The 23,908-nt window shown below is 45.8% G+C and overlaps 1 protein-coding gene across 2 annotated transcripts; it reads left to right on the top strand.

The window, feature by feature from the left end:
- Window positions 1-62: 62 nt before the first annotated feature.
- SVOP (SV2 related protein) lies at window positions 63-23,240 on the top strand. 2 transcript variants are annotated; one of them, XM_077917688.1, is made up of 16 exons: window positions 63-509; window positions 6,013-6,173; window positions 6,427-6,512; window positions 7,087-7,185; window positions 9,772-9,843; window positions 10,901-11,025; window positions 12,408-12,471; window positions 13,221-13,346; window positions 13,775-13,903; window positions 14,716-14,789; window positions 16,105-16,181; window positions 16,482-16,589; window positions 17,383-17,494; window positions 18,367-18,448; window positions 19,466-19,555; window positions 22,151-23,240. In XM_077917688.1, exons 1-16 carry the CDS (start codon window positions 475-477, stop codon window positions 22,166-22,168), a joined length of 1,458 nt encoding a protein of 485 aa, XP_077773814.1. In that variant the 5' UTR covers window positions 63-474; the 3' UTR covers window positions 22,169-23,240. The 2 variants fall into 2 exon arrangements, with proteins under 2 accessions (XP_077773814.1, XP_028558667.1); XM_028702834.2 differs by having other exon boundaries at window positions 20,119-23,240.
- Window positions 23,241-23,908: the final 668 nt, after the last annotated feature.

Genomic DNA, 23,908 nt, shown 5'->3' with positions numbered 1-23,908 from the left:
GAATACCAATTGCTGGAAAACCACAAGAGGGCGTTTGGTTGGCCAGTGTGAGAACAGGATGCGGGGCTAGATGGGCCATTGGCCTGATCCAGCAGCTGCCTCTTCTGATGTTCTTACCAGTTTCCTAGCAAAAATTGGTATCGCACCTTGGAGCTTAGGGATAAAGATAAATGGGAAGGGAATTGGCCGATTCCTGTGGTCAGACAGAGGGAGTTGGCTGCTGCTGCAGCTCTCTGCTCTTTGTATTTCCTCCTCGTTTCCCTCCTCCTCCTCCTCTTTTCCCTCTCCTCCCCTTTCTCCTCCTCCTCCTCCTCCCCTCCGCCCCTCTTCGGCCTTCTCCCGGGTCTCCCCAGCTCAGCTCGGCTTGCAGAAACGGGAGCTGTCCAGCACGGAGACCTCCTGAAATCCTCGCGCCTCTCCTTCCTCCCACCATGTAAGAGAAATGAGCGAGGCTTCTCCAGCCCTGGCTTCGCAATGGAGGAAGATTTATTCCAGCTAAGACAGCTGCCGTGAGTAACCCGGGGAGGGAGAAGGGCTAGAGCTCTGCTGGGAAGAGGGAGGGGCGGGAAGAATAACCCAGGACCTCCAGGAGAATCGCAAGGCCCCCCCGCCCCCTCCCTGCAGCGAGGTTTCTCTTTCCAAAGGGGACCATTGGCCTCAAGGTCTCAGGGAAGCCAGCAATTTCCCTTGCTTCCTACGCAAGAGCCTCGCTTTATGAATGACTGTCACACCTTTTAAATCAAAACCAGGGGGTATTTTAAAGATTTCAGAAGGAACCATCCAACCCAGCCGATGCTTTTGCAACTAGGGGTGCTAAATATATTCATTCATTCTGGACACCCCCCCCACCGGCTTTTCCTTCTAACATGATGTCTCCATTCTGGAATGGGGAGGGGATCTTCCCTCCTCTTAAGATGAACTGGGCTCCACCAGGTCTGGTGTTGGACATTCTGAGGCTTGGAGAAGAGGGGCTTTGCATTGCCGCACAGGGTGGGGGTGGGGGAGGGTGCTCACTCCGTGGATATGTGCAGCCAACAGTGACACCCACACAAATGCAGGGGTTAAGGTTTCACTGCCTTCTGCTTCTCTGTGACTGCCTGGCTCTGTTTTTGTGGGGGGAGGGAAGATTATTCTTTTTTGCAGTCCAGGCACAGCTCGTGAGAGCAAATAAGATTTCTTCCTTGGCAGTCAGTGAAGACTTCTTTTAAGTATCTTTCAGGCGTTGGTATAATTAGTTCCATTTCGTGGGAAGCATGCGGTTCTGTAGTACACACAAGAGCACGGCCGTGAAACATTTCAGGAATCAAGACCTCCCTCCCCCACTTCAAGGCAAAGATCAGTAACTGTTCAATCTGATCCATGTCTACTCATAAATAAGTCCTGTTCAATGAATTCAGTGGGGCTGAAGAGCAGATCCACACCTTACATTTAAAGCAAATGACTACCCCTCCAAATCCTGGGAGCCATAGTTCCCCCACTCAGCTATATTGGCAGAAGCCACAAAGACATGGTGTTGCTAAAAACAAAGATCAGTTAGCCAGCTTCTTGCATCATGGACTACAATGCTTATGAAGAACTTGTGGATAAAATATGAATGGGCAAAGGGTGACAACCAATAGTAGAAGGAATGCACTACCAGCCTCCCCAGTTTCTGGATATGTTGACCAAGGACATTCACTCTTCCAAAGCAACACTACTAATTAGGAACACAGGAAGCTGCCTTCTACTGAGTCAGACCTTTGGTCCATCTAGGGCAGTACTGTCAACACTGACTGCCAGCTGCTCTCCGGGGTTTCAGGGCAGGCGATGTCAGGGAATGAACCTGGGATCTTCTGCATGCAAAACATGTGCCCTGCCATTGAGTCATCATCATCATCATCATATATTATTTATGCCCCACCCATCTGGCTGGGTTTCCCCAGCCACTCTGTGCGGCTTCCAACCGAATATTAAAAACAATACAGCATCAGACATTAAAAACGTCCCTAAACAGGGCCGCCTTCAGTTGTCTTTTAAAAGTAAAATAGTTGCTTATTGCCTTGACATCTGCTGGGAGGGCGTTCCACAGGGCAGGCGCCACTACCGAGAAGGCCCTCTGCCTGGTTTCCTGTAGCTTTGCTTCTCGCAATGAGGGAGCCGCCAGAAGGCCCTTGGAGCTGGACCTCAGCGTCTGGGCAGAATGATGGGGGTGGAGACGTGCCTTCATGCCTCTCCCCCCATTGCACTCTGGATAATATTGATACAGTGTTGCATTTCTTTGCAGGGGTAATTCTCAGTTTTAGTTGTGTGCTGGCAACCATGAGAGACAGAGAGATAGAGTCTCTTATGTGGTGGCTCCACACCTTTGGACCTGCCTTCCTCCTCGCAGTGCTGTGGGGGCAGCAACACTTCAGGCATCTTTGGACGGACTTAAAGCCTCATCCCTTTTTATTTGCCTTCCCTGTGTAACCTTTTTGCTCAGCTTGCTGCATGGGGGCTGGAATATTACGATGTCCTGGGAATTCTGAGTCTGTTTTTATTTATTTGAATCAGTTTTTATTCTTGGTTCTAGCTTGCTTTATTAATTATTTATTTTTAAAGACTTGTAGTTTTCCTCCCCCCATAATATTCTTTATTGATTTTCATTTACATACTCCACATACACATTTTGTATTACATTTTACATTTATATATGCTCCTAAGGGCCGACTTCCTTCTTTCCTTCCTTCTTCTGGCTTTTTATATCACATCTAAATTTTTCGCATTGTCTTCATCCTTTTTGTATATTATTGATCTTCTTTTGTATTTGGCCATAGAGTGTCTATAGCCAAATAAATCCTCCTGTATATACAATTCTTATTGTCTGTCTGTATTCATTTACAACTACCATTGGTTACATTAATCACATTATACATTTTACTTTTTATTATTTTCTTTATCCATAAATTTTCTTTGTATTTCACATTATGAGCTTCTACTGGTTTCACTATTTCACCTTATCCTTCCTATGTATGACATAAATTTTCCCCATTCTTTTTTAAATGTTTAATTGCCCTGTTGTCAAATTTCCCCCATTAATCTAGCTATTTCTACATATTCCATTACCTTCTGTCACCATTCTTCTACTGTTGGTAATTGCTGTTGTTTCCAAACCTGGGCTAACAACAACTTCTCTGCTGTTGTTGCATATAAGAACAATTTCTGGTCATTCTTAGTAATGTCTTCTCCTACCATTGCCAACAAGAATGTATCTGGCTTTTTCAAGAACATATGTCTAAATATCTTATTTAATTCATTATATATGTCTTCCCATTGTTGTAAGCAGCTTTGCGTTTTTTTAAACCTTTATAATAAAATAGAATCAAAAGTGGAGTCCGCTAATAACCATTTTCCACTGCATATCATATCGTCCTCTTTTTATCCTTAAAACTCTATTTATATCCATGGTTCTTTTCACATTGCAAGTGTAATTTCAGTCCTACTAATGGTTTTAGCTGCTTACAGTGTTCTCTCAAGTAAAATTTAAAAAAATTCCCAGTCCTTGTTAAAAAAATTAACATCCTGGTTCCTGACTTTTCCAGTCATTTTAGCCATTTAGTCCATAAATTTTGTTGTCCACTCTTCTCTTGTAGGTGTTTTGCCTTTCTTCCATCTTTGGGCTGCCGTCATCGCATACATGAGCAGTCTTTTGAAGTCCCTTGGTATCTCTGCACCTAAAATTCCTAATAAAAAGGGTTTTGGTTTTTTAACAAAGGTTATTTAAAAACTCATTGTATATCATTTCCCAATATGCTTTTATCACCTTACAGGTCCACCACATATGATAAAGGTGACCTCTTTTTCTTTACATTCCCAGCACGTATTTGAACTAGTCTTATACATTTTTGTTAACTTACTGGGAGTCAAATACCATCTATACATCATCTTCATATAATTTCCTTTCAGTGTTCTACATGTTGTAAATTTTAAGTCCTCTCTCAATAGCTTCTCCCAAGAGGAGAGTTGAATATTGTATCCAAAATCTCTTGCCCATTGTATCATTACCAAGTTAACCTCTTCATCCTTAGTATACCATTCTAACAACATCTTTTACATTTTAGACAGTGTTTTTACTTTATTTTCCAACAATTCCTTTTCAAACCTTGAGATTTCATTACTGAATCCATTTCTTTTATCCTTTTTAAATACATCATTTAATTGATGGTATTGTAACCAATCCGTTAAAAACTCTCTTATATCTTCAAAATTCTTTAGTTTCAGTTGGTTCTCTACCTCTGTTAACAGCTCTTTATAAGTTCCCATTTATTTTTCGCATCCAACTTTTTCAGTGGTATCACTTTTAGTGGGGAATGCCACCATGGTGTTTTCTGCACTAACAATTTTTTTATATTTCTCCCATACACCATAAATTGATTTTCTTACCAAATGTGTTAAAAATTATTTATGTACTTTTATCTTTTCATACCATAGATATGCATGCCAACCAAATCTGTTATCATGACCTTCCAAATCTAGAACAACTTGTAAGCAACTTTGGATGGACTTTTCCTGGAAAAACAGCACCAGTCCATTATATAATAATAATAATAAAATGTAGCCTCTCATCAGAACCACCAGTGAAAATTTCAGAACTATCCTGATGTCTTTTATTTTTTGATAAAGGAACTAAATTGGGGGGGTGAGGAAGAGGGGTTTGATATTTTCATATTGTCAAGACATTAGTGCCTCAAATTGCTTGCATTTAACTTTAGCCATAGGAAACAGTTGCAAGGGCCTCAGCACCCAGCTCTAACTAGCGAACAATGAGAAATTTTTCCAGGGCCAGTTTTATGATGAAGCAAAGCAATCACTTTGGGTAGAAAAGATGCTGTTTTCTTGCTTCCTATCTCAAAATGTCAATTTTAAAAAATGAAGTATCGTCCATTGTGTTTGCTGACGTGTTTACAGTATATCTAATGTGATTTTGCCTCTTTTGCTTGTGGGTTGCATTATATACGTGTCTACTCAAAAATAAGTCCCACTGAGTTCCGTGGGACTTGCTTCCAGGTATGTGGGCATAGGATAAAGGTGGGCTGGGTAAAGGTAACCTATCATGGATAGGCATGCAGGAGAAATTCACTTCAGCCGAATCTATGCAATTCACTTTCTGAAACACCATGCAAACTGGGACCATCCTTTGAAATGCAAACTTATCCCAATTTTGCAATGCAGTTCTCTGACCAGACAAGGTTTACAGAAATGCATGTACTGGGGAAAAGTGTACATAAAAACAAATATATTCGTGCCAATACAAGAGTGCATTATATTAGGATAAAATGCTTGCAAAATGTATATGTTGGTCAAAACTGCCTACAAAAATGTGTTTATTTGGAAAAAATTGCACTAAAATGCTGAAGAATTTTCATGTGAATTACAACTATTATTTTTTGCAAATTTCTGCAGAAATGTGAAGAACTAGATTTAAGATTGGAAAAATTAGAAACTGAGAGAAGGAAAATTGACAGTTCCTTCTATCCCTAGCTATTGCAACCTATTAGGTGTCATTCTCTTTTGCAGAAACAAACAGAATTTGGATTCTGTCAGGTGGTCAGGTGTCCTTCACCTTCAAGGAAAATTGCTGTGCATGTTTGTTGTCCAGGAAAATTGCTGTGCACCAGCTACAACTCACAAGGCTGAGCATGAGATCCCTTTTGGATGGGAGATTAATATAAAACTAGGCACAGGTGGAAACATTCACTTCAAGCCTGAAATGCAAGCCCACAAGAAACATTGCTGTGATTTCCAAAGAGAATAAGATGATCTAGGTGTTGCATTATTGGGGATGACACAAGCAGAGCCCCCAGAAGTTGGGCTCTGATTCCCAGCAGCCTCAGCAGCCAGCATGGCCAATGGTTAAGGGTGTTGGGAGCTCTAGTTTAACAACATCCAAAGGGCCACAGGTTCCTCACCCTTGAGGGAAAGCGTTTACGTGATGCACACCTGTTTCTTCTGTACATCCATGCCATGTATTCATTATGGTTCCCACACCACTAGGGTTGTCAAGTTCCGTCGCACAGGGGAAAGTTCACGGTCAGATGAAGATGTCATTTCAGGAGAGCATGAAGTCCAAATTGAGGGTGTCCAGACGCAGTTAGAGGCTGTGGAGCTGGAAGATGGAGGGATGGTGCCAAAGGAGTTTGCAAACCCAACTGATGGTGAGTTGTGTGGACATCTGCCCTCACTCCTGAGGAAGGAGCAAAATGTTAATATGCATTGTGAAAAAAATTAAATACCCCAAAACTTTTCATAGCTTTTCATAACTTCATTTTAACACTGTAAACACTTTTTGGTCTCTTTCAAATGGATTGTGGTTGCTGGCCCAAGGACCCCCCCTTTTGTCTTTTAGTGGGTATTGCTATTTTTTTAGTTATTGTTACATTGTAGTATTATATTGTTTTGTTGTTCTAGATACGTTTATGGTGGAAGATGCGGTGGAAGCCATCGGATTTGGCAGGTTCCAGTGGAAACTCTCCATCCTGACAGGCTTAGCATGGGCAAGTAGAGGTTGCTAGAAACAGCAAAGCCAAGGGAGGCCAGGGACAGGGAATGGTTGGCCCACAAACTGCAACTATTTCCCACCTTAATTTTCCTCAGTTTCCCTGGCCTGGATGACGGGAGGCATTGAGCCAGAAGAGACTGGCTTTGGGATATATGGCTTGATTTTAGGCAACTGCTGAGGCACACAGTTGCTCAAAGCCACCAGTACATGCAGTTGCCTGGCTCATTTAAGACTATACAGAACCTTTATTCTCAATAATGATGGAACTTACAGGTGGAGAATACTTTTATTTTTACATGTTTTTATTATTTGCAAAGGGGATCTTTTTATGAGTTAACACTTTATTATCGCTTTGGGCTGTGCTGTGTCTTTGTACTGTTATCCAGGCTGTGAGACTTTATGATGTACATGGTTGGCTCTTTATTTGCTTTCCTTGGGCTGTGTTTGCACTTTGTTGTTGTTGCTAACAAATCAATTATATATATACATATGAAGGCGAAGAGAAATCTGGTGAACTGTCAGGGCAGCTGGTGCTCTAACTAATGCCTTCTTCCTTCTTGCCCTTCTAGATGGCTGATGCCATGGAAATGATGATTCTGAGCATCCTTGCACCCCAGCTTCACTGTGAGTGGCGATTACCCACCTGGCAGGTTGCATTGCTAACCTCGGTAGGAAAATACCAGACAGCTCTTGTATTCTGTAAGGTTTTCCACTCGTTAACTGTGGGTTGCTCAAAGAGTCAAAAAACCCTTTCTGTCCAGCAAGCTCACCAGTTTGCAGAACTCCCAAGAGTGTTGAAGGAATCTATTTCTCCCACAAAGACACCTGCGTGTTACAGTCCCTCGCACTGTGGCTTGCTTCACGTTCACCGAATTTCAGCTCTAAACTCTAGCATTGCTTAGTGGTGGAGGTTATTCTTCCTTTGGGCAACCTTTTCACTACCCTTGAATTGCAGGAATCTGGGGCTTGGTTAAAGGTGCCTGTTGAGGCTACACACTGTTTTTGCCACGAGGCAAACTCCCTTAGCTTTAATCTCTCTGGAGATAAATCTACAAGGAGTTAGATATGATTGGTAGATTTATTGTCCACCATATTCCAGTGTAGGGTTGTGCTGATGTTTCCTGAACCCAAGTCACACCCACACCATATTTAAAGCACACTGCTTCCCACAAAGCATCATGGGAATTGTAGTTTGTCACCCTGGCTCTTTACCCGGTCCCTTTGACCATTGAGATAGCTAAATATTTTAGGACCTACTCTAGTTGTGATAGTAATTTGTTTTAATGCTTTATTTTATATTTCTGTAACCTGCCCTGAGACCTTCCAGTGAAGGGTGGCTAATGCATCTCATCATAGTAACAATAATAATGGCGCTGGGAATGGCAGCTTCATGAGGGGCGAACTACAGTTCCCAGGATTCTTTGGAGAAAGCCATGCGACTTAAAAAGTGTTTTAGATATATGGTGTGGACATGACCACAATGGTGTCATTAAAAGAAAAATTCTTTTACTCACTTTTCATAGCAAATTCCATTACTTGGTGTGTTACAAATTAAAACAAAACTAGATACCTCACCATTCAGATATGAAAAATAAGGCAGATGATTACAACCAGCCAACTAAAAGAAACCTCAAACATGACCCAAACCATTCACCCAAAGGCTGGCAAATAACGGGGCCTTCAGCTGGTGTCAAAAGGTTTTCAGGGTAGGCACCAGCTGAAATCTCAATGCACAGGGGGTTCCAAAGTTGGGGGGCCCCTGGTGGAAAGCCTCTCCCTCCTCCTGGCCTCAACTAAAGAAGACAGAGAGAGCCTCACAGGCAGATCTTCATAAACAGGCCAGTCTGCGCAGAAGGAGCCTCGCTGGGCTTTGTAAGTCCACAAAGGCGTAGGGTTGTAGAGCTGGAAGGGTCATCAAGTCCAAGCAGTGGTCACAACGGGGTGGTTGGGGGGGGCGGTAAGCCCCGGGTTCCATGACTGCGGGGGTGACAAGAAGTCACCCTGTGGGGGCTTGCTGCGGCGCACGCAGCCATTGCGCTGCTGCAGCTGCATGTGGAGGATCCTCCGTTCACGGCTGCAGCCACGAGCAGAGGATCCCGGCACCGTCCATATGGCGCTGGAGCAGCGCTGGCTGCAAACTGCTGTACAGCACATGTGTGGCATAACTACGTACAGCTCATGTGTGCAACGCTGCACATGCGCTGTACTTGGCGGTTTGCTGCGGCGCTGCTCCAGCGCCGTACGGACAGTGCCAGGATCCTCTGCTCGTTTGCGCTTGTAGCGGCAACAGAGGGCTCCTGGCACCGTCCATACGGCACTGGAGCGGCGCTGGCAGCAAGCCGCTATACAGCACATGTGCGGTGTCACTATATACGGCGCATGCATCGTAAGTAGCGACACCGCACATGCGCCCTCCGTAGTGACGCCCGCCCTGGGTGCCACAGCTCCTTCCTTTGCCCCTGAGTCCAAGGCAGGAATCACAGCTAAAGAATCCCCCGCAGGTGGCCATTCAACCTCCGTTTAAGTGCCTTGAAGCAGGTTCAGCAACCAGGACCATCCTTTCAGGGTTGGTGGTTCATTTCCCCCCAAAGAGCCACCCAGGAGAGACGCCAAGAGCTAGGGGCAGCTTCTGAACCAGCTCAGTGGGCAGCCCCACACAGAGTGCATTGCTGTAGTCCAAGAGTGTGTGGATCACTCTGGGAAGGCTCTCTCTGTCCTGAAATGGCCACAGCTGGCAAACCAGATGTGACTGGTAAAAGACACTCATTGGGCTGTATGACTGATTCCACCATGCAGTTAGCAGATGATTATAACAAAAATCTCTACATAACCCTCCCCATCTAGCCCCAATGTTACCAGGCCAAATGTTAGCAGGCCAAAGCTCTGAGGTCAGATTTCCCGCACCCCTCTCCCCTAAAAACGGAAAGATTGATATGAGGAATTTATGATGGATATATCTGTCTCTTACTCCTCACAATATTGCCGTTTTACTGTCAGCCTCTAAGATGCCGTCAGTCAACCATTATAACAGATCTCCCACACTCTGTGGGATCATCCAAAAACTGGACATTTTGTCAAGTTGTGGCTCAAAATTCAGATGTTTGTCTGCCAAATTCTAGTTCTGAGATCTTGCCAAACTTGGGCTAAGAATGTTTTCTTCTTCTTCTTCTTCGCTTTCTTTTCTAGATGGTTCTCTCAGAACACTCCCAGTTCAGCCTGTGAATTACAAATATCCTTTCTTTCACTTGATGCAGGTGGTGTTTATGGGAATGATGTTCAGTTCCACACTCTGGGGAAACATTTCAGACCAGTATGGCAGAAAAACAGTAAGTCTCCAGCCTTCCCCTGAAGTATTTGCCAGGCAGAAGTAGTTGCTGCCACCAAACTGAGTGCCACGAAGGCCCTCTGTGGTTAGGCAGTGGGGCTTCAAACCGGGTGGTGTACCTCTCTGCCACTACTCGGGACTAATCTTTCCAAGTCTGACTCGGTTTAAATTCAGTTCACTCCTCCCTTCCACATTCTTGGGTTGTAATTACCTTTCTGCTTTTCTTTTGAGTTACAGCAGGGAACCTGGGGCCACCAGATGATCATGGGACTACAACTCCCATCATCCCTCACTGTAGGTCATACTGGCAGGGGCTGCTGGGAATTGGTGTCCAACAATATCTGGAGGGCCACAGATTCATTTTCCTTGCTGTAAGATATAGTGGATATTTATTAATTAATTAATTAATTAATATAGCTATATACTACTAATTATTTTTTTGAAAAAATAATAGAGCAGTTTAGAACAGTTGTACATAAAACCATACAATAAAAACCATTTTTAAAAAATGTTTAAATCAGAAATCAGCTAACTATTGTGGCAAGATGCATTCTTAATCGCTGGTATAGGCCTGGAGGAATATATCCCCCCCCATCATGTTGAAACGGAAGGTGCCTGATGAATTTCTAGTGGCAGGGTGTTCCACAGGGCTGGGCCAATGACACTAAATGCTCAGTTTCTCATTGTTGTCAAATGAGTCTCACCAACTCGGGGAACAACCAACAATGCCCCAAAGTTGTTCAGGGTTTTATAGAGAAACACAAGGGCATGAACCTGGTTTAGTAGTAGATGGGCAGCCAGTGCTGACACTTCAAGAACGGGGTCACATGTTATGTGCCATCTGATAGGCGTATTCTGCGCCAGCTGGAGCTTCTGAACCAGGCCCAAGGGCAGCCCCAGCTAGAGCGCGTTGCAGTAATCCAGGCTTGAGATTGACAACACAGACTTTATGGTTGGCCCTGTAAGAGAAGGAGAATTGCTTTTGAGGTCAGGAAGAAGTTTGTCAGAGAGTATGGCAGTGGTCTTCTTTCAATTTTGTATTTCTTAATCCAATGCAGGGGTTAAAGATCAGTGTGCTCTGGACCTTATACTATGGTATTCTTAGCGGTTTTGCACCCGTTTACAGCTGGATCCTGGTGCTGAGGGGGCTGGTGGGCTTTGGCATCGGAGGAGTCCCTCAGTCGTAAGTCAATATTCCCATTCCTTGCCCCTCCCTTCCTGGTGGTTTTAGTGCTTTAGAGCCAGTGTGGTGTAGTGGTTAAGAGCAGTGGACTCGTAATCTGGGGAACCGGGTTTGCGTCTCCGCTCCTCCACATGCAGCTGCTGGGTGACCCTGGGCCAGTCACACTTCTCTGAAGTCTCTCAGCCCCACTCACCTCACAGAGTGTTTGTGGTGGGGGAGGAAGAGAAAGGAGAATGTTAGCCGCTTTGAGACTCCTTCGGGTAGTGATAAAGCGGGATATCAAATCCAAACTCTTCTTCTTCTTTTTCTTCAGTTGAAAAGCTGAGTATGTCCCAAACGTCTTTTGCATTTAGTAACTGCCTTCCATCTTCCCCACCCCAAAGCATTATGGCCATCTTCAAATATCTAAAGGAGCTCAGCTAAACTGCAAAGCACTTCCGTTTGGGAAGCCCAACCTTTTCAGCTGCTTACATTTAGCAGTGTGGATCCAGGTGCCTCTGGGAAGGCAAATGTGGCCCAGACAAGGGCAGAATTCAGAGATGAAAATGGCAGAAATAATTGGCGGGGCAGGAGAGACCAGTCCTGAATAAGGCATGAGCTCCTGAACTGGGAGGATGAGGCATCCCCAAGAGCTGTGCCCCTGGAATGACTCCAGGCCTGCTTTGCTCTGGTCAGGAGAAGCACTTTGCCTTCCTTCCTTCCTTCCTTCTCCCCATTCATTGGACCTGTGAACATGGATCCTCTGCCCCACAGGTGGGCTGTTTCAAAGCAGGTCTTTAATCAATGGCTAATGGGCTTCCTTCATAGGCACCAGCATCCACTTGAAAATAAAGCCAGCCCCCACCCCCACCCCTCAAGTTTTTTCAAGAGCCAGAACAAAATCAAACCAAAGCTTTCAGAACCATTACAGAGTGATGAATTTCCAAACCACAAATCCATGGGGAAACCACCAGTTTTGGACCCTGGACTCCACTATATCAGCTGCCAAGCACTGAGTTTGCCCAAGTCTGCCAAGCGATCCTTAGCAAGGGAATCTTATTAATGCCATTTGATTCAAACATGTTAGCTCTGCTCCTGGGATACTGTATGTTCCTTTTTCTGAGGATTTGTGTGATATATTTTTCCTTTGCATATTACATTTACTGAAGACATTTTTATATCACATTTAGAAGCCATCTGCCTCCCCAAAATAGATAATTTATATTTATAATATTTTGTGTGGTTGTGGTGTGTAGGTGTATCAGTTGTTTGGCCAGGGGAAATAAAGTTGTATTAAGTTCTTCCCGTGTCAGTTCCAGGAGGAAGGCCATCGGACTTCCAAACACCCCCCCCCCTCTGTGTCTTCCTTGTGACTTTGCCTCCTCTCTTTCCTTTCTCTTCAGGGTGACGCTGTATGCAGAATTCCTCCCAATGAAATCTAGAGCAAAATGCATTTTGTTAATTGAGGTAGGTGGAAAAACAAAGAGGCGTGAGGCTGTTGGCAGGAAAGGCAAGGCCATCCCAGGACAGAGAGCATCCCAAGCGAAGGTTCAGATGTGATCAGGAGATCAGTGGGAGCTCCTTCCTTCAAAGCCTTTCCTGGGGTGGGGGAAGGAGGCAGCTGGCCCTCAACCCATTGCTGCTGTGGTTCATGCTTTCGGCCTTCCCACAACTGGGGCTTTCCAGATGTTTTCGCTTCTAGCCCCATCAGTCGCAGTGAGCACAGTGAACTGCCAGGGATATTTTCAAGATGATTTTTAAAAAATCTATTTATTTTTTTAAACAAGAAATACATTTAAATAGCACACAATAACAAGCCCCTCTTGAAATGCGATGCTCCTCAGTCAAGTGCAAAGACCCTTGGAATCTCTCAGCAGAGATTGGGGTGGGTGGTAAGAAAAGAAAAACTGCAAAACTGAATGAAAGTTAAAATTAAGCATACCTGCAAATGTGGGTTATTTTGTTCACATTCCCTGGAAAAAATAAAAATTAATAATATTGGTGTTGGGGTAGTAACATTTTTTAAAAGGTTATGCTTTATTTATAAATATCAAGATATTGTCTTTGAGGTCTTATGACAGGGCCACTTAAAGCTGAAAGCTTACTAAGTATTCCAAATGCCTGCTCTTCAGGCAATAAACAGAGATTTATTGTTATTCACCTGTTGCGATGGGGCTGACATCTCCAAACCCGCTTCCGTCCTTCCACACGGGCAGGTCTTCTGGGCCATTGGGACCGTCTTTGAGGTTCTCCTGGCGGTCTTCGTGATGCCCACCCTGGGTTGGCGCTGGCTGCTCATCCTTTCGGCGGCCCCCCTTCTGCTCTTTGCCATCTTGTGTTTCGTAGGTATTCCTTCTGGCTTCCCAAAGTCTTGGGGAGGGAGGGGGGGGGACACGGCTTCAGATTAGTCCTGTCCATTTGGTTGGTCTCCTGCCTTTGCACAGAAAGCGATTGTAAGAAATCAATATTTTAGTGTGGCAGCACACACACTTGACATCAGGCAGACGCTTTCACTGTACCTGCCAAAAACATTTTTTGGGCGGGGCAAGACTATCCAGATATATACACTATTGACAAGTGTTTAATCAGGCTTTCAGCTTGTTGGGTTTTTTTTTTTTTAATGTTTTAGATAGTTTTTTTTTAAAAAAAATGAACTGATAATTTCATGTTTTGTTCTTTTTTTGTAAACCATTTTGAGGTGTATTTTTTGCGATCAATCAGTATATAATTTTTATGAAATGAATAAAATAAATTTATCATACCTTTACAGTGGTTACCAGAAAGTGCACGATACGATGTGCTATCTGGGAATCAGGAGAAAGCCTTTGCCACTTTGAAGCGGATAGCGACTGAGAATGGAGCTCCAATGCCTCTGGGGAAACTGATCATCTCCAGGCAGGTGAGTGCAGGCAGGCAGGCACCCCTGGGGGTGGGACTAGATGACCTTTGGGAGGCTTCCAACTCTACCATTCTAGGGTTCTATGAAACAACCACCCCAAAATCCAGCGAGCTTCAACAAAAGTGTGCATGGATCACTTGGCCCAGACCTGGTATTATTTATTTACTTCATTTGTCTGCAAGATTTGTATCTCACTTCATTAAAATGTCTGAGATGTCTTACAATAAATAATATGTACAACATCAGTAAAAAATATTAAAATAACATATGAAAACTAGCTAAAATAAAAGTGTATTTGCTGTAAGCAGGGGAGGGGAGGCAGGCATATTATGGGTGCCACCTCTGAAAAGGCCCCATCTCAGGTACTCAACTGGGCCATATCCACGCCCTGCACATAAAGTGCTATGATACCAAACAGTTATGTCTCCCCGCAAAGAATTATGGGAACTGTAGTTTGTTACAGGTGCTGAGAGTTGTGGAAGCCCCCCTTCCCCTCCCAGAGCCACAATTGCCAGAGTTCCCTGAGAAGAGGGACAGGTTGTTAAACCACTCTGGGAATTGCAGCTCTGAGAGGGGAATCAAGGATTCCTTGGGCAAAGCAACATTGATTTCAAGTGGTATCATAGTGTTTTAAATGTATGGTGTGAATGTGGCGCTGCTAATTTCTGACAGCGAGGAAGCTGCCACAGGGACTCATCAGAAGAATGAGGAATGCCAGGTAAACTCCTAAGAAATCCATGGTGCCCTTTGGCCAATGTTTTCAGACAGCGCCCAGCTTCCCTATCTCTATGTACATGTTTGTTTCCAAACAGGAAGACAGAGGGAAGATGAGGGACCTCTTCACCCCCCAGTTTAGATGGACAACACTCCTGCTTTGGTTTATATGGTAAGAGGAAGATAGAGAAGATTCAGGGTCAGCCTGCCTCTCTGAGATTTATTTATTTTATTTATTAGACCTACTGTATATAACCCCCTTTCATCATGGGATCTGGTGGCCTGAGGGCAAGTTGGCACATCAGTCAGGTGGCCCTGTGGCTTGGTTTGTGCCCTCGGGGCACAGATCTGGCAGCTTTATGGAGTCAGGTGGGATCTCAATTGGCTTCTCAAGCCCCACGATCCCCGCTGGATCTGACCAATGCAGTACCACCACCTGGCCACCTGACGTGGGGGCACTGCAATGCCTGGCTCCTTTTGCCAATATCCCTGATGCAATGAGAGGCTGGGGCAGCCAAGGCGGGGGGGACACTCACATGCAAAAGGGGGAATGCTCTTTAGTAAAAGTGCAAGAGACAAGGCTGTCACCTGATTAAAGACATCCTAGTTCTAGTCAATTAATTGATTAATGCAAATGCTTAAATAGCCAGAGGTGTAAATTAGTGCACCCCACTTATTCTGCTGATTAAAACTTGTGCAGTTAAATTCATATTTATTTAACCGAGCAACAGCCCCACTGCAATAAAAGTGTTTCCCTCTAGTGTGAAAGAGAAAAAAAGGAGAGCCCTTGAAAGCTGATTTTGTAAGTGCTTGTGTTAAAATTGATCAGGACCCCTCTCTATTTTTGGTCAAAAACATTAAAAGTGCAGCCCAAGGAAAAGGGAATTTAGCAGATGCTCTTTGCTAAATGCTGACCTGCAGGTCCCTTCTTCGACATGGTCAATGCGTTAAACAAGAGGCAAAGGGAATGGGACAGATTCACGGAGGAGGGGATCAGTGGCTCCGAGCCACAATGGCTATGCTCTGCCTCCAAAGCCTCTGCAGGCAGCTTTGCTTCTGCATAGCAGCTGCTGGAAGCCACGGGAGGGCGGAGGGCTCTTGTGCTCCTGTTCTGCTCCCTGCTTTCCCACAGGAAACTGGCTGACCACTGCAAGAACAGGATGCCGGACTAAATGGGCCATTGGCCTGATCCAGCAGGCTCTGCTTATGTTCTTATGTTCAGAGGACTAGTGACTGAATTTCTGACACTAAATTTGTACTGTGGCAAGCTAACTGCGAATTATGATGCGGACCAAGGTTGCCCCTGGCCACCCCAGCCGACTGTGAGCTTGAACCTAGCTGCACTATGCGCACACATGCACAATCCCCTTTCCCCCGTTGGATCCTGAGCCTGCAGCCCCTCCCCACCCCAGATTCAGGGCCATGCCATGTTCCTTTTCAATCCACCTGCCTGCCTGCAACACTCTCTCTGCTTCTCTTCACTCCAGGTTCTCCAATGCCTTTTCTTATTACGGCTTAGTTTTACTAACCACGGAGCTCTTTCAAGCAGGAGACCTCTGCAGCCGTGAGTACAACAGGCAGGGAGTTCCAGAGGGCGGCTGCTGCCAGACTAAAATACCATTTTCTTGCAAACGCTGTCACAGTTCCAGCTCCTTTGATCCAAGTGGTCAAGTGGGCATACATAGGGAGAGGGGATCTCGCAGGTGACACTCACAACTCGGCGGTTCACCTCGCAACTTAAAATTGCAGCAGGGGCACACCAGGCCCAAAGGTGCAAGGATGCATGCGCGCGTGGGGGTGTGTGTTGGAACGATTTCTTAAATTATCACATATTCACCCTCCTCCTCCTCTTGCTTCATCTAAGTATCCAGCAAGAGAAAAGCAGTGAAGGCCAAGTGCAGCCTGGCATGTGAATACCTGACTGAAAAGGACTACATCGACCTGCTGTGGACCACTCTCTCCGAGTTCCCAGGTAGACTGCTGGGAAATTAAAGGCTCTGATTAGCCGAGTGGGAAAACTTGTACATTCGTTCAGAATCTAATTAAAACTATGTAGCTTAATTAATTCAACAAAACTGATGAATGTGATCGAGTGACACCAGCTATTCCAAGTCATACCAGCACCCCTGCCTCCTTCTGCTCCCCTAGGAAATCCCACCCTCGCCCCCAGGGGGTGGGCAGCATCACCCACTTAGGGAACTGCTGGTGTCGACCATGCTGAGCAAGTTGGACTCATGATCTGACTCAATATAAGACAAATTCCTTTGTTTCTGGATTTGTGTCTCGTTCTTATGGTTAAAGTCTCAGCAATTCTCTTTCTCTCTCTGTTGCTGTAAACTGCCTTGAACATGTGCCAGAGAAACACCAGTTTTTTAAAGAAAGAAACAAGCAAGCAAGCAAGTGACCCACTAGATTTCATGCCTGTGCGCTAGTCCTATGGATGTTCAGAGCACACACTAACCCCGACCCCAGAATTGCCTCCATGACCCATCTGAATTGGGCGCTGCACAGCAGCCAGAGAGGCAGGGAAGGCTTTGAAAATAAGTTCAGAAAAGTTGCTAGCCAGAACAAACAAATCCACAAGCCCATTACCCCAGAAGAGCTTATGTTAGTCATTTATGGCCTGAACATAAAAAAGCAACAGCTTCCATAACTGCTGCTCTGCCTGCTTGACATGAAGGCTGTGGCCATGCACCACGGACGAGCAGAGAGCTACTCACAAGCCTGCTTCAATCAGTAACCTCCTCCTCCTCCTCCTCCTCCAGGTGTTCTAGTGACCTTGTGGGTTATTGATCGGATTGGGCGTAAGAAGACAATGGCCCTCTGCTTCTTTGTCTTTGCATTTTGCAGCCTCCTACTCTTTCTCTGCGTTGGAAGGTGAGCAAAGTGATCCAGACCGGCTGGTGGGGGGAACCCACCCAACCCTGCAAATGCCCCACCCCCACAAGGAAGGCACTGCAAAGCACTTCTGGGGGGGGGGGGGCTGGGGCATGCTCAAATTGTGCTACAAATGCTTTTACCTAACTGTGTGGAGGTTCTCCATACTGGTGTGAGGAGCAGGTAGTCTGCACACCTGGAAATTCTGAACTTTCAGGCAAACCTGGAGCAAAGTATTTCAGAGGTTCCACATGGGGGATACAGAAAGAGCATTATTCGTGGTAAAGGGAAGGTTGCAGACCAGTACAAAGAATTTAAATGGTAGCTTTAGTGATGCTTCTGCCCTCCACTTCCCATTTTTGGTCTTCCAAGAGACCACAGGAAAGACTAAGGATGGTCCTTAGCCTGGGTGACTAAGTCAGAGGCAGAAATGCTTCTGAATCCCAGTTGCTGGAGGGGAGAGTCCTCCCGTGCTTGGGTCCCGCTTGTGGGTTTCCCGTTGGGGCACCTGGCTGGCCACTGTGATCCAGCAGGAGGCTGTTATTGTTACACACCACCCCCATCTGCACAAATGGTGCAAGATCTCAGGGTTGGAGGCATGCTTACCAGGGGCTGTGTTCCCTTTTGGGACAATGAGGCACAGCAGAGACTGCAGTGTCTTCATGATGTAGGGTTTTATTTACGCTGACATACAACCTGCACCTAGATGCAGTGGCGTAGCTGGGGGGCGGGAACTGGAATTATGGGGAAGGGAATTTAGGGGAATCTGAACCCCAACAAACCCATAACATCATGTTCTTATGATACAGCAGTAGAATGAGTGTGTACCAGCATCTTCTCAAAACAAAAACTCTGTCCTTCTGTCCTTACAGGAAAGTTCTCACTGTGTTACTGTTCATTGCAAGGGCTTTTATTTCGGGAGGATTTCAAGCCGCCTACGTTTACACCCCTGAGGTAAGAAAACGAGAAGCCAAATATTCTGTGAGGAGGGGGCTTGCCCGGGACCAGGATTTGGGGCCGGCCTGAGCAAAGGAGCATCAGTAGCAAGGAGGTCCTGAAGGGGTGGGGCAGGAGCATCATGGTTGGCATGGAAGGGCAAGGCAGAGACTGTGAAGCCAAGCCCCCGTAGGGTCTCTGGGATCTCTCTGCTTCCATGGAGCACATGGGGAAGAGAGGCTTGTGCTGCTGCCTCCAGAGGGCTTGCTGCGGCCGTTGTGTTGTCTCTTTCACAACAATCCCTTGCAGTTCTGTGTAATTTTAGGGTTGTGGGGGGCCCAGAATGCACTACAGATTCTGAGTAAACATTAGGAAAGACTTTCTGATAGTAAGGGCTGTTGGACACCTCAGGAGGTGGTGGACTCTCCTTCCATGGAGGTTTTGAAGGAGAGGTTGGGAGACCATCTGTCAGGGATTCTTGAGCTGTGATTCCTGCATTGCAGGGGGTTGGACTAGATGACCCTTGGGGTCACTTCCAACTCTACAATTCTACAATCCTATGATTCATGAGATCCAGTAAGTACCGCCTCAGTTGGCAGCCGCCTCCACCTTTCCCGCTTGCCCAGTGGAACATGGAATGTGTGTGTGTGGTGATCCCAGGATCTCATGTTGTGTTTATATTAGCATATGGGACCTGCACACCCTTCTCAGCCATTAGCACCAGCTTTGAATGTCTGCTTTTGATCTGGAGGAATCCCTGCCCCCAAATCTCAAATGCTTGAGGGCAGTATGTGTTGGCCCATTGCTTGGGGGCTGCTTTCTGCATATGACCAGAGGCATCCTTTTCCTCCACTGCCCCTTATCACCTTTCTGGTGACTATTCAGAGATCCAGAGAAGTGAGGCATGTAGAATCATAGATTCATAGAGTTGGAAGAGACCCCACGGGTCATCTAGTCCAACCCCTTGCAGTGCAGTGCAGGAATCTCAGCGCAATATGTCCCCATGTGCCAATGCACGTATGAATTTCTCCTTAGGTTTACCCCACGGCCACTCGTGCTCTGGGTCTCGGGACCTGTAGCGGGGTAGCCAGAGTCGGCGCACTCATCACACCATTTATCGCTCAGGTAACAGTGTGTTAAATTCATTCCTTGATCAAGGTGGGTATTTCAGAATGTCCTGGGGTTGCTAGTTAGGGTCCCGGGATGAGGATTTTGGAGGGGAGAAAGAGCTGGGTTGTTGCTATACAGAGGCATAGAGTTTGGACATTAAATTCTGCATTTGCTGGGCCTGTTTTTGCATCCTGAACCTTATTCCTAAGAATTCCAGGTCCCCTGTGTCCTAAAGGGGAACCTGTGCTACTATGTGCAGCTGCCCCCCATCAAGTAAATAAATAAGAATACTTAACTAACTGACCAATTGCATCACAGATAACTCAGTTCTGCCCCCCTAACATAAAGCCTGCCCCCCCAATTAATCCATGCCCACAGGCATTTGGGTGGCCCCTGCGAGAAGATGTTGCTGGGCCAGATGGGCCCTTGGCCCCAACCAGAAGCCTCTTCTTATGCTCTTGAACATTCAGCTCATCTGCTCCAACCCTTAATGGTGAACCCAGGCAACTTGTATGTGCAGAACTCTCAGAGGCCCTTCTGTCTCTGCCTTTGCTGACTCCCCCCCCCCCCACTTCCAGGTGATGCTGGAGTCCTCTGTCTATTTGACGCTGATAGTCTACAGCGGCTGCTGCATCCTGGCCGCTCTCGCTTCTTGCTTGCTGCCCATCGAAACCAAAGGCCGCGGCCTGCAGGAGTCCACCCACAGGGAATGGGGGCAGGAGATGTTTGGGCGCGGAGTCCCACACTCAAACTCTGGGTCTCAGGGGTGATGAGGCGATGCGCTGTCCCAGCCACCAGGTCGTCCAAGGAGTTTCCGCCCCTCCAGCTCTGGCACCCAAAAAGCAGAATGTCTTGTCACTGCCGTGTGTGTCCAAAAGCAAGAACGCTCCACCTGTGTCCTGGGCGCCTTTTTTCACTCGCACCCATCACTGTCCACTTGTGCAAGGAGAGGTATTAAATCTGGAGAGTGAACGTGCGGGAGAGTGTTTCGGGAGAGGAATGTGATGCAGCCAGGGAGGAAGAGAAATGGGAGCCTTTGCCAAACTGTCTGCCCCTTCGTGTGGTTGATGACAAACAAGCTTAGTTTCTTGACGCCAAGTGCTCCATGCCAAGCAGGCAGATCGATGGACAGGATTTGGCTCTGCACAAATGCCCTCAATGCCAGGAAGTGGGCTTGCAGATCTGTGCCCCAGATCCCAGTGCAGCCCTCCATCAGTCTCATGCACTTGTGAATTAATCACTTGCCTTGCACTCCCATCAACATCCACGAACGACCATCAGCCTTTGAGAGCCTCTTTGCCAGAGAGGTTCTGAGTCTTAAAGAGCAGATGGGAACTTCAGCAAATGCTGCTCTGAGAGCTCTTCTACTAACCACAAAGAAACAAAGAAACCCACCACTTTGCTTGCCCTAGAGGTGAGGTCTTCAAACAGGGCCACGCATTTGGGCTGTTGTGCGCAAGCAGTCCTCATGGCAGCGCAGAAAGGGGCAGCTGAAGGACTTAAAGGATGTTCCTAAGAGGAACATTTAAGCATCTGAGGCTTTTTTGTTTAGAAACATGGCAACTTGAGGAGAGGACAGGAGAGAGTTCTATGAGATTATGGGTGGTGTGGATAAATTCAATAGCGAAAAGTTTCTCTCATAATATTTAAACTCAGGATCATCGAGAGAAACTGGGGGGCAGCAGATTCAGCACAGACAAAGGAAATTCATTCCTTAATTTAAAGACTTTGTTGATTTATGGGTTATATGGCTTCTGGCAAATTCATGGAAGAGGCTATTTGTCCTGATGACCTCATAGAACCTCCAGTTTCAGGGACAGTCTATGCCACCCAAAACAATTAGCTGGGGTGAACAAGAGCAGTGGAGAGGCTGTTGGCTTCAAGGCAAGTTTGTGGGCTTCCCAGAGGCATCTGGCTGGCCCCTGTGGAACAAAGGAACACTGGTCTACACAGATCTTTCTGTTCACCCATCAGAACAGGAAGCAGAATTTCATTTTCTTGGAGTTCATTTCCCTGTCAGTAAAGCCAGTGAGAACCTGCTATTGTGATTCCAGGTGTGTATGCATTCAGAAATACATGCTGTGGCTCTCTCTGTTGGGTCCCAGCCCCTGTAACACTTTGCTGGGGCTGTTTCTGCAGTTGTCTGGTCAGTCAGAGTGATCCAAGGAAAGTCAAGGAGCCCATGCATGATGGGGATGGAGTTTGGCCTCTATGCTTAATCCCTCATCTTGGAATTTTGAACAATGAAAAAAGTAGGAGTCCTTGCTCTCCAGGAAATGGGTTCCTCGGCCCAATTCATTTCATACTCCAAGATTTAGAAAACTCCCAAAATGAACAGGGCTGGAAACACATTGAATAAAACTACCCTATAAGGAGAAGCAGGTACAAATAAGAGCCCTGCTCAATTGGGCAAATGTCCATTCAGCCCAGCATCCTGCCTCTGTCAGTGGGCAGCCCATAACTGCTAGGAAGCAGGACATGAAGGCAACTGTTCTCCCTGCTGTTCCCCTCCCTGCTTGATGTTGCAGAGGTAAATTGCCTCCAGACAAGGTGGTGCCATTTAGTTGTCATCCATAGCCATTGATAAGTGTATCCCATGTGAATTTGTAGGTGCTTATTTGCATGTGAAAAGGGCTGTTAAGGATTGCAAGGAACATCCACTGACATCAGGGTCCCTTCCAACTCTACAATTCTATGATCAGATGGACTTCAAGAGGCAGAATCCATGAAGATGGTCTGCATTTGTGCAACTGGGCTGTGCCTGTTTCTGTGTGGGTGGTTCCAATCCTACTAATGGGGTTTTTTTTAAGTCCAAGAGGACTTGTAGGATGGAAACACATTGTGCAGCTTTCCCTTTCCCTGCTGCAGCCAACCTGAAGCTCTTGACCCTCATCTGGTCCCAGAGGCCTTTTGATCTGGGGCTTCTCATTTGGGAGAGAGTCCACCCCCCCAACACACATTAAAAGCTTCCTAGGCCCTTTAACTGCCTGCCTCAGGCAGGACATATGATATCATGGTGGCTGCTGAATTCAAAATATCTGTATGACAAAACCAACCTTCTTTGAATTAGGTATGCTTCTGCTTTATTCAGTCCTATGGAAAAGTATACTGTCACAAATTTTGTTTAACAGAGATGGCCATCAACGTGGGGGTTGTTCTGTTTGAATCCATAAGATTTCACTTCGGTAACAGAAACCAAGATTTAATTTAGTAAAAGCTCTTGACTCTTATGGAAATCTGTGTTGTTGTCTTTTCTGGAAAACTGATTCTCTATATAAAATCTGACATTGATGCCTTAGGGCTACAAACTCCTGGAAACCATTAAAAAATAAAAAAATCACCAATGTAAAAATATCACTTGGAACTGAACTTAATTGTGTGTTCAGAGTTCTGTTGGTTGTCCAGTTTGTTGATGTGCAAAGCTATTGTGGAGGAAAAGTGATTCTTTCCATACTCTGTGATGAATGGTCTTTGTGTATTGCTCAATGCTTGCTGGAATTGGGGTGGGGGGAGAACACTTGAATGTCTCTACTGCGTTATGTACAGTTTCTAAACTAGGTGTGCATTTATGTTGAAAATAAGACTTCTGTAAAACTGCGCTTCTTGTACTCAATTTTTGTTTCTCTGTTAATGATGCAAAATCAGATGATTTGATTCCACACTGGATATTTTATGTTGAATAAATGAATAGTTTCTACAATAGTGAGCTTTATGGGAGCTTTTGTGGCTACTCTGTGCCCAAAATGTGGGCCACCTCTCCTCCCTAGGTTTTCAGGACACACCATTCTCAAAAAGCCTATTTATGTCACCCAACATGGATGGACTTGGACCACAAACCACCCAAGAACTGGTGGTGTAGCCCTTCCTCTCATTTACTAGCTGTTCCTCTTTTTTCCATCCCTCTCAACAATGACCAGACATTTCCTTCTCCTGCCCCATTAAGTGTGGGGTGTCCACAGGCCATGTGCTTTGTGGTTAACTCCCCAGGTTAATTCTCAGCATCTCTAGTTAAAATGACCTCAGGGAGCAGAGTTGGCCAAGAGCTGAGGTCTAGGGGAAGCCCTGTCAGGTTCCATTTTTAACTCCAAGGTTAAGCAGATAGCCCTGGCCTGATGTAGAGAGTAGCCTCATGAGATGATGGAACAACCTGGCAGCTAAGTTTAGGCACAACAAGGTGCTGCTTCAGGAGGACCACATTTAGGGGCTTATCCAGACATGGGCTTGTCCTGTGTCTAGAAAGCAGGGATCCAAGCAGTTTTCTGCATGTCCCGCACTTTCTAGGCACAGGTCCTCATTGTTTTGTCCTTGCCTTGCTGCTTCCCTCCAGAAAACCTGCTCTTTAGCGATAAATTGGACCAAACATCAATC

This window comes from Podarcis muralis, chromosome 13 (assembly GCF_964188315.1).
Source record: "Podarcis muralis chromosome 13, rPodMur119.hap1.1, whole genome shotgun sequence".
Lineage (NCBI taxonomy): Eukaryota > Metazoa > Chordata > Lepidosauria > Squamata > Lacertidae > Podarcis > Podarcis muralis.
Note: the sequence above shows the minus strand (reverse complement) of the source record. Positions and strands in the feature narration are given on the sequence as shown.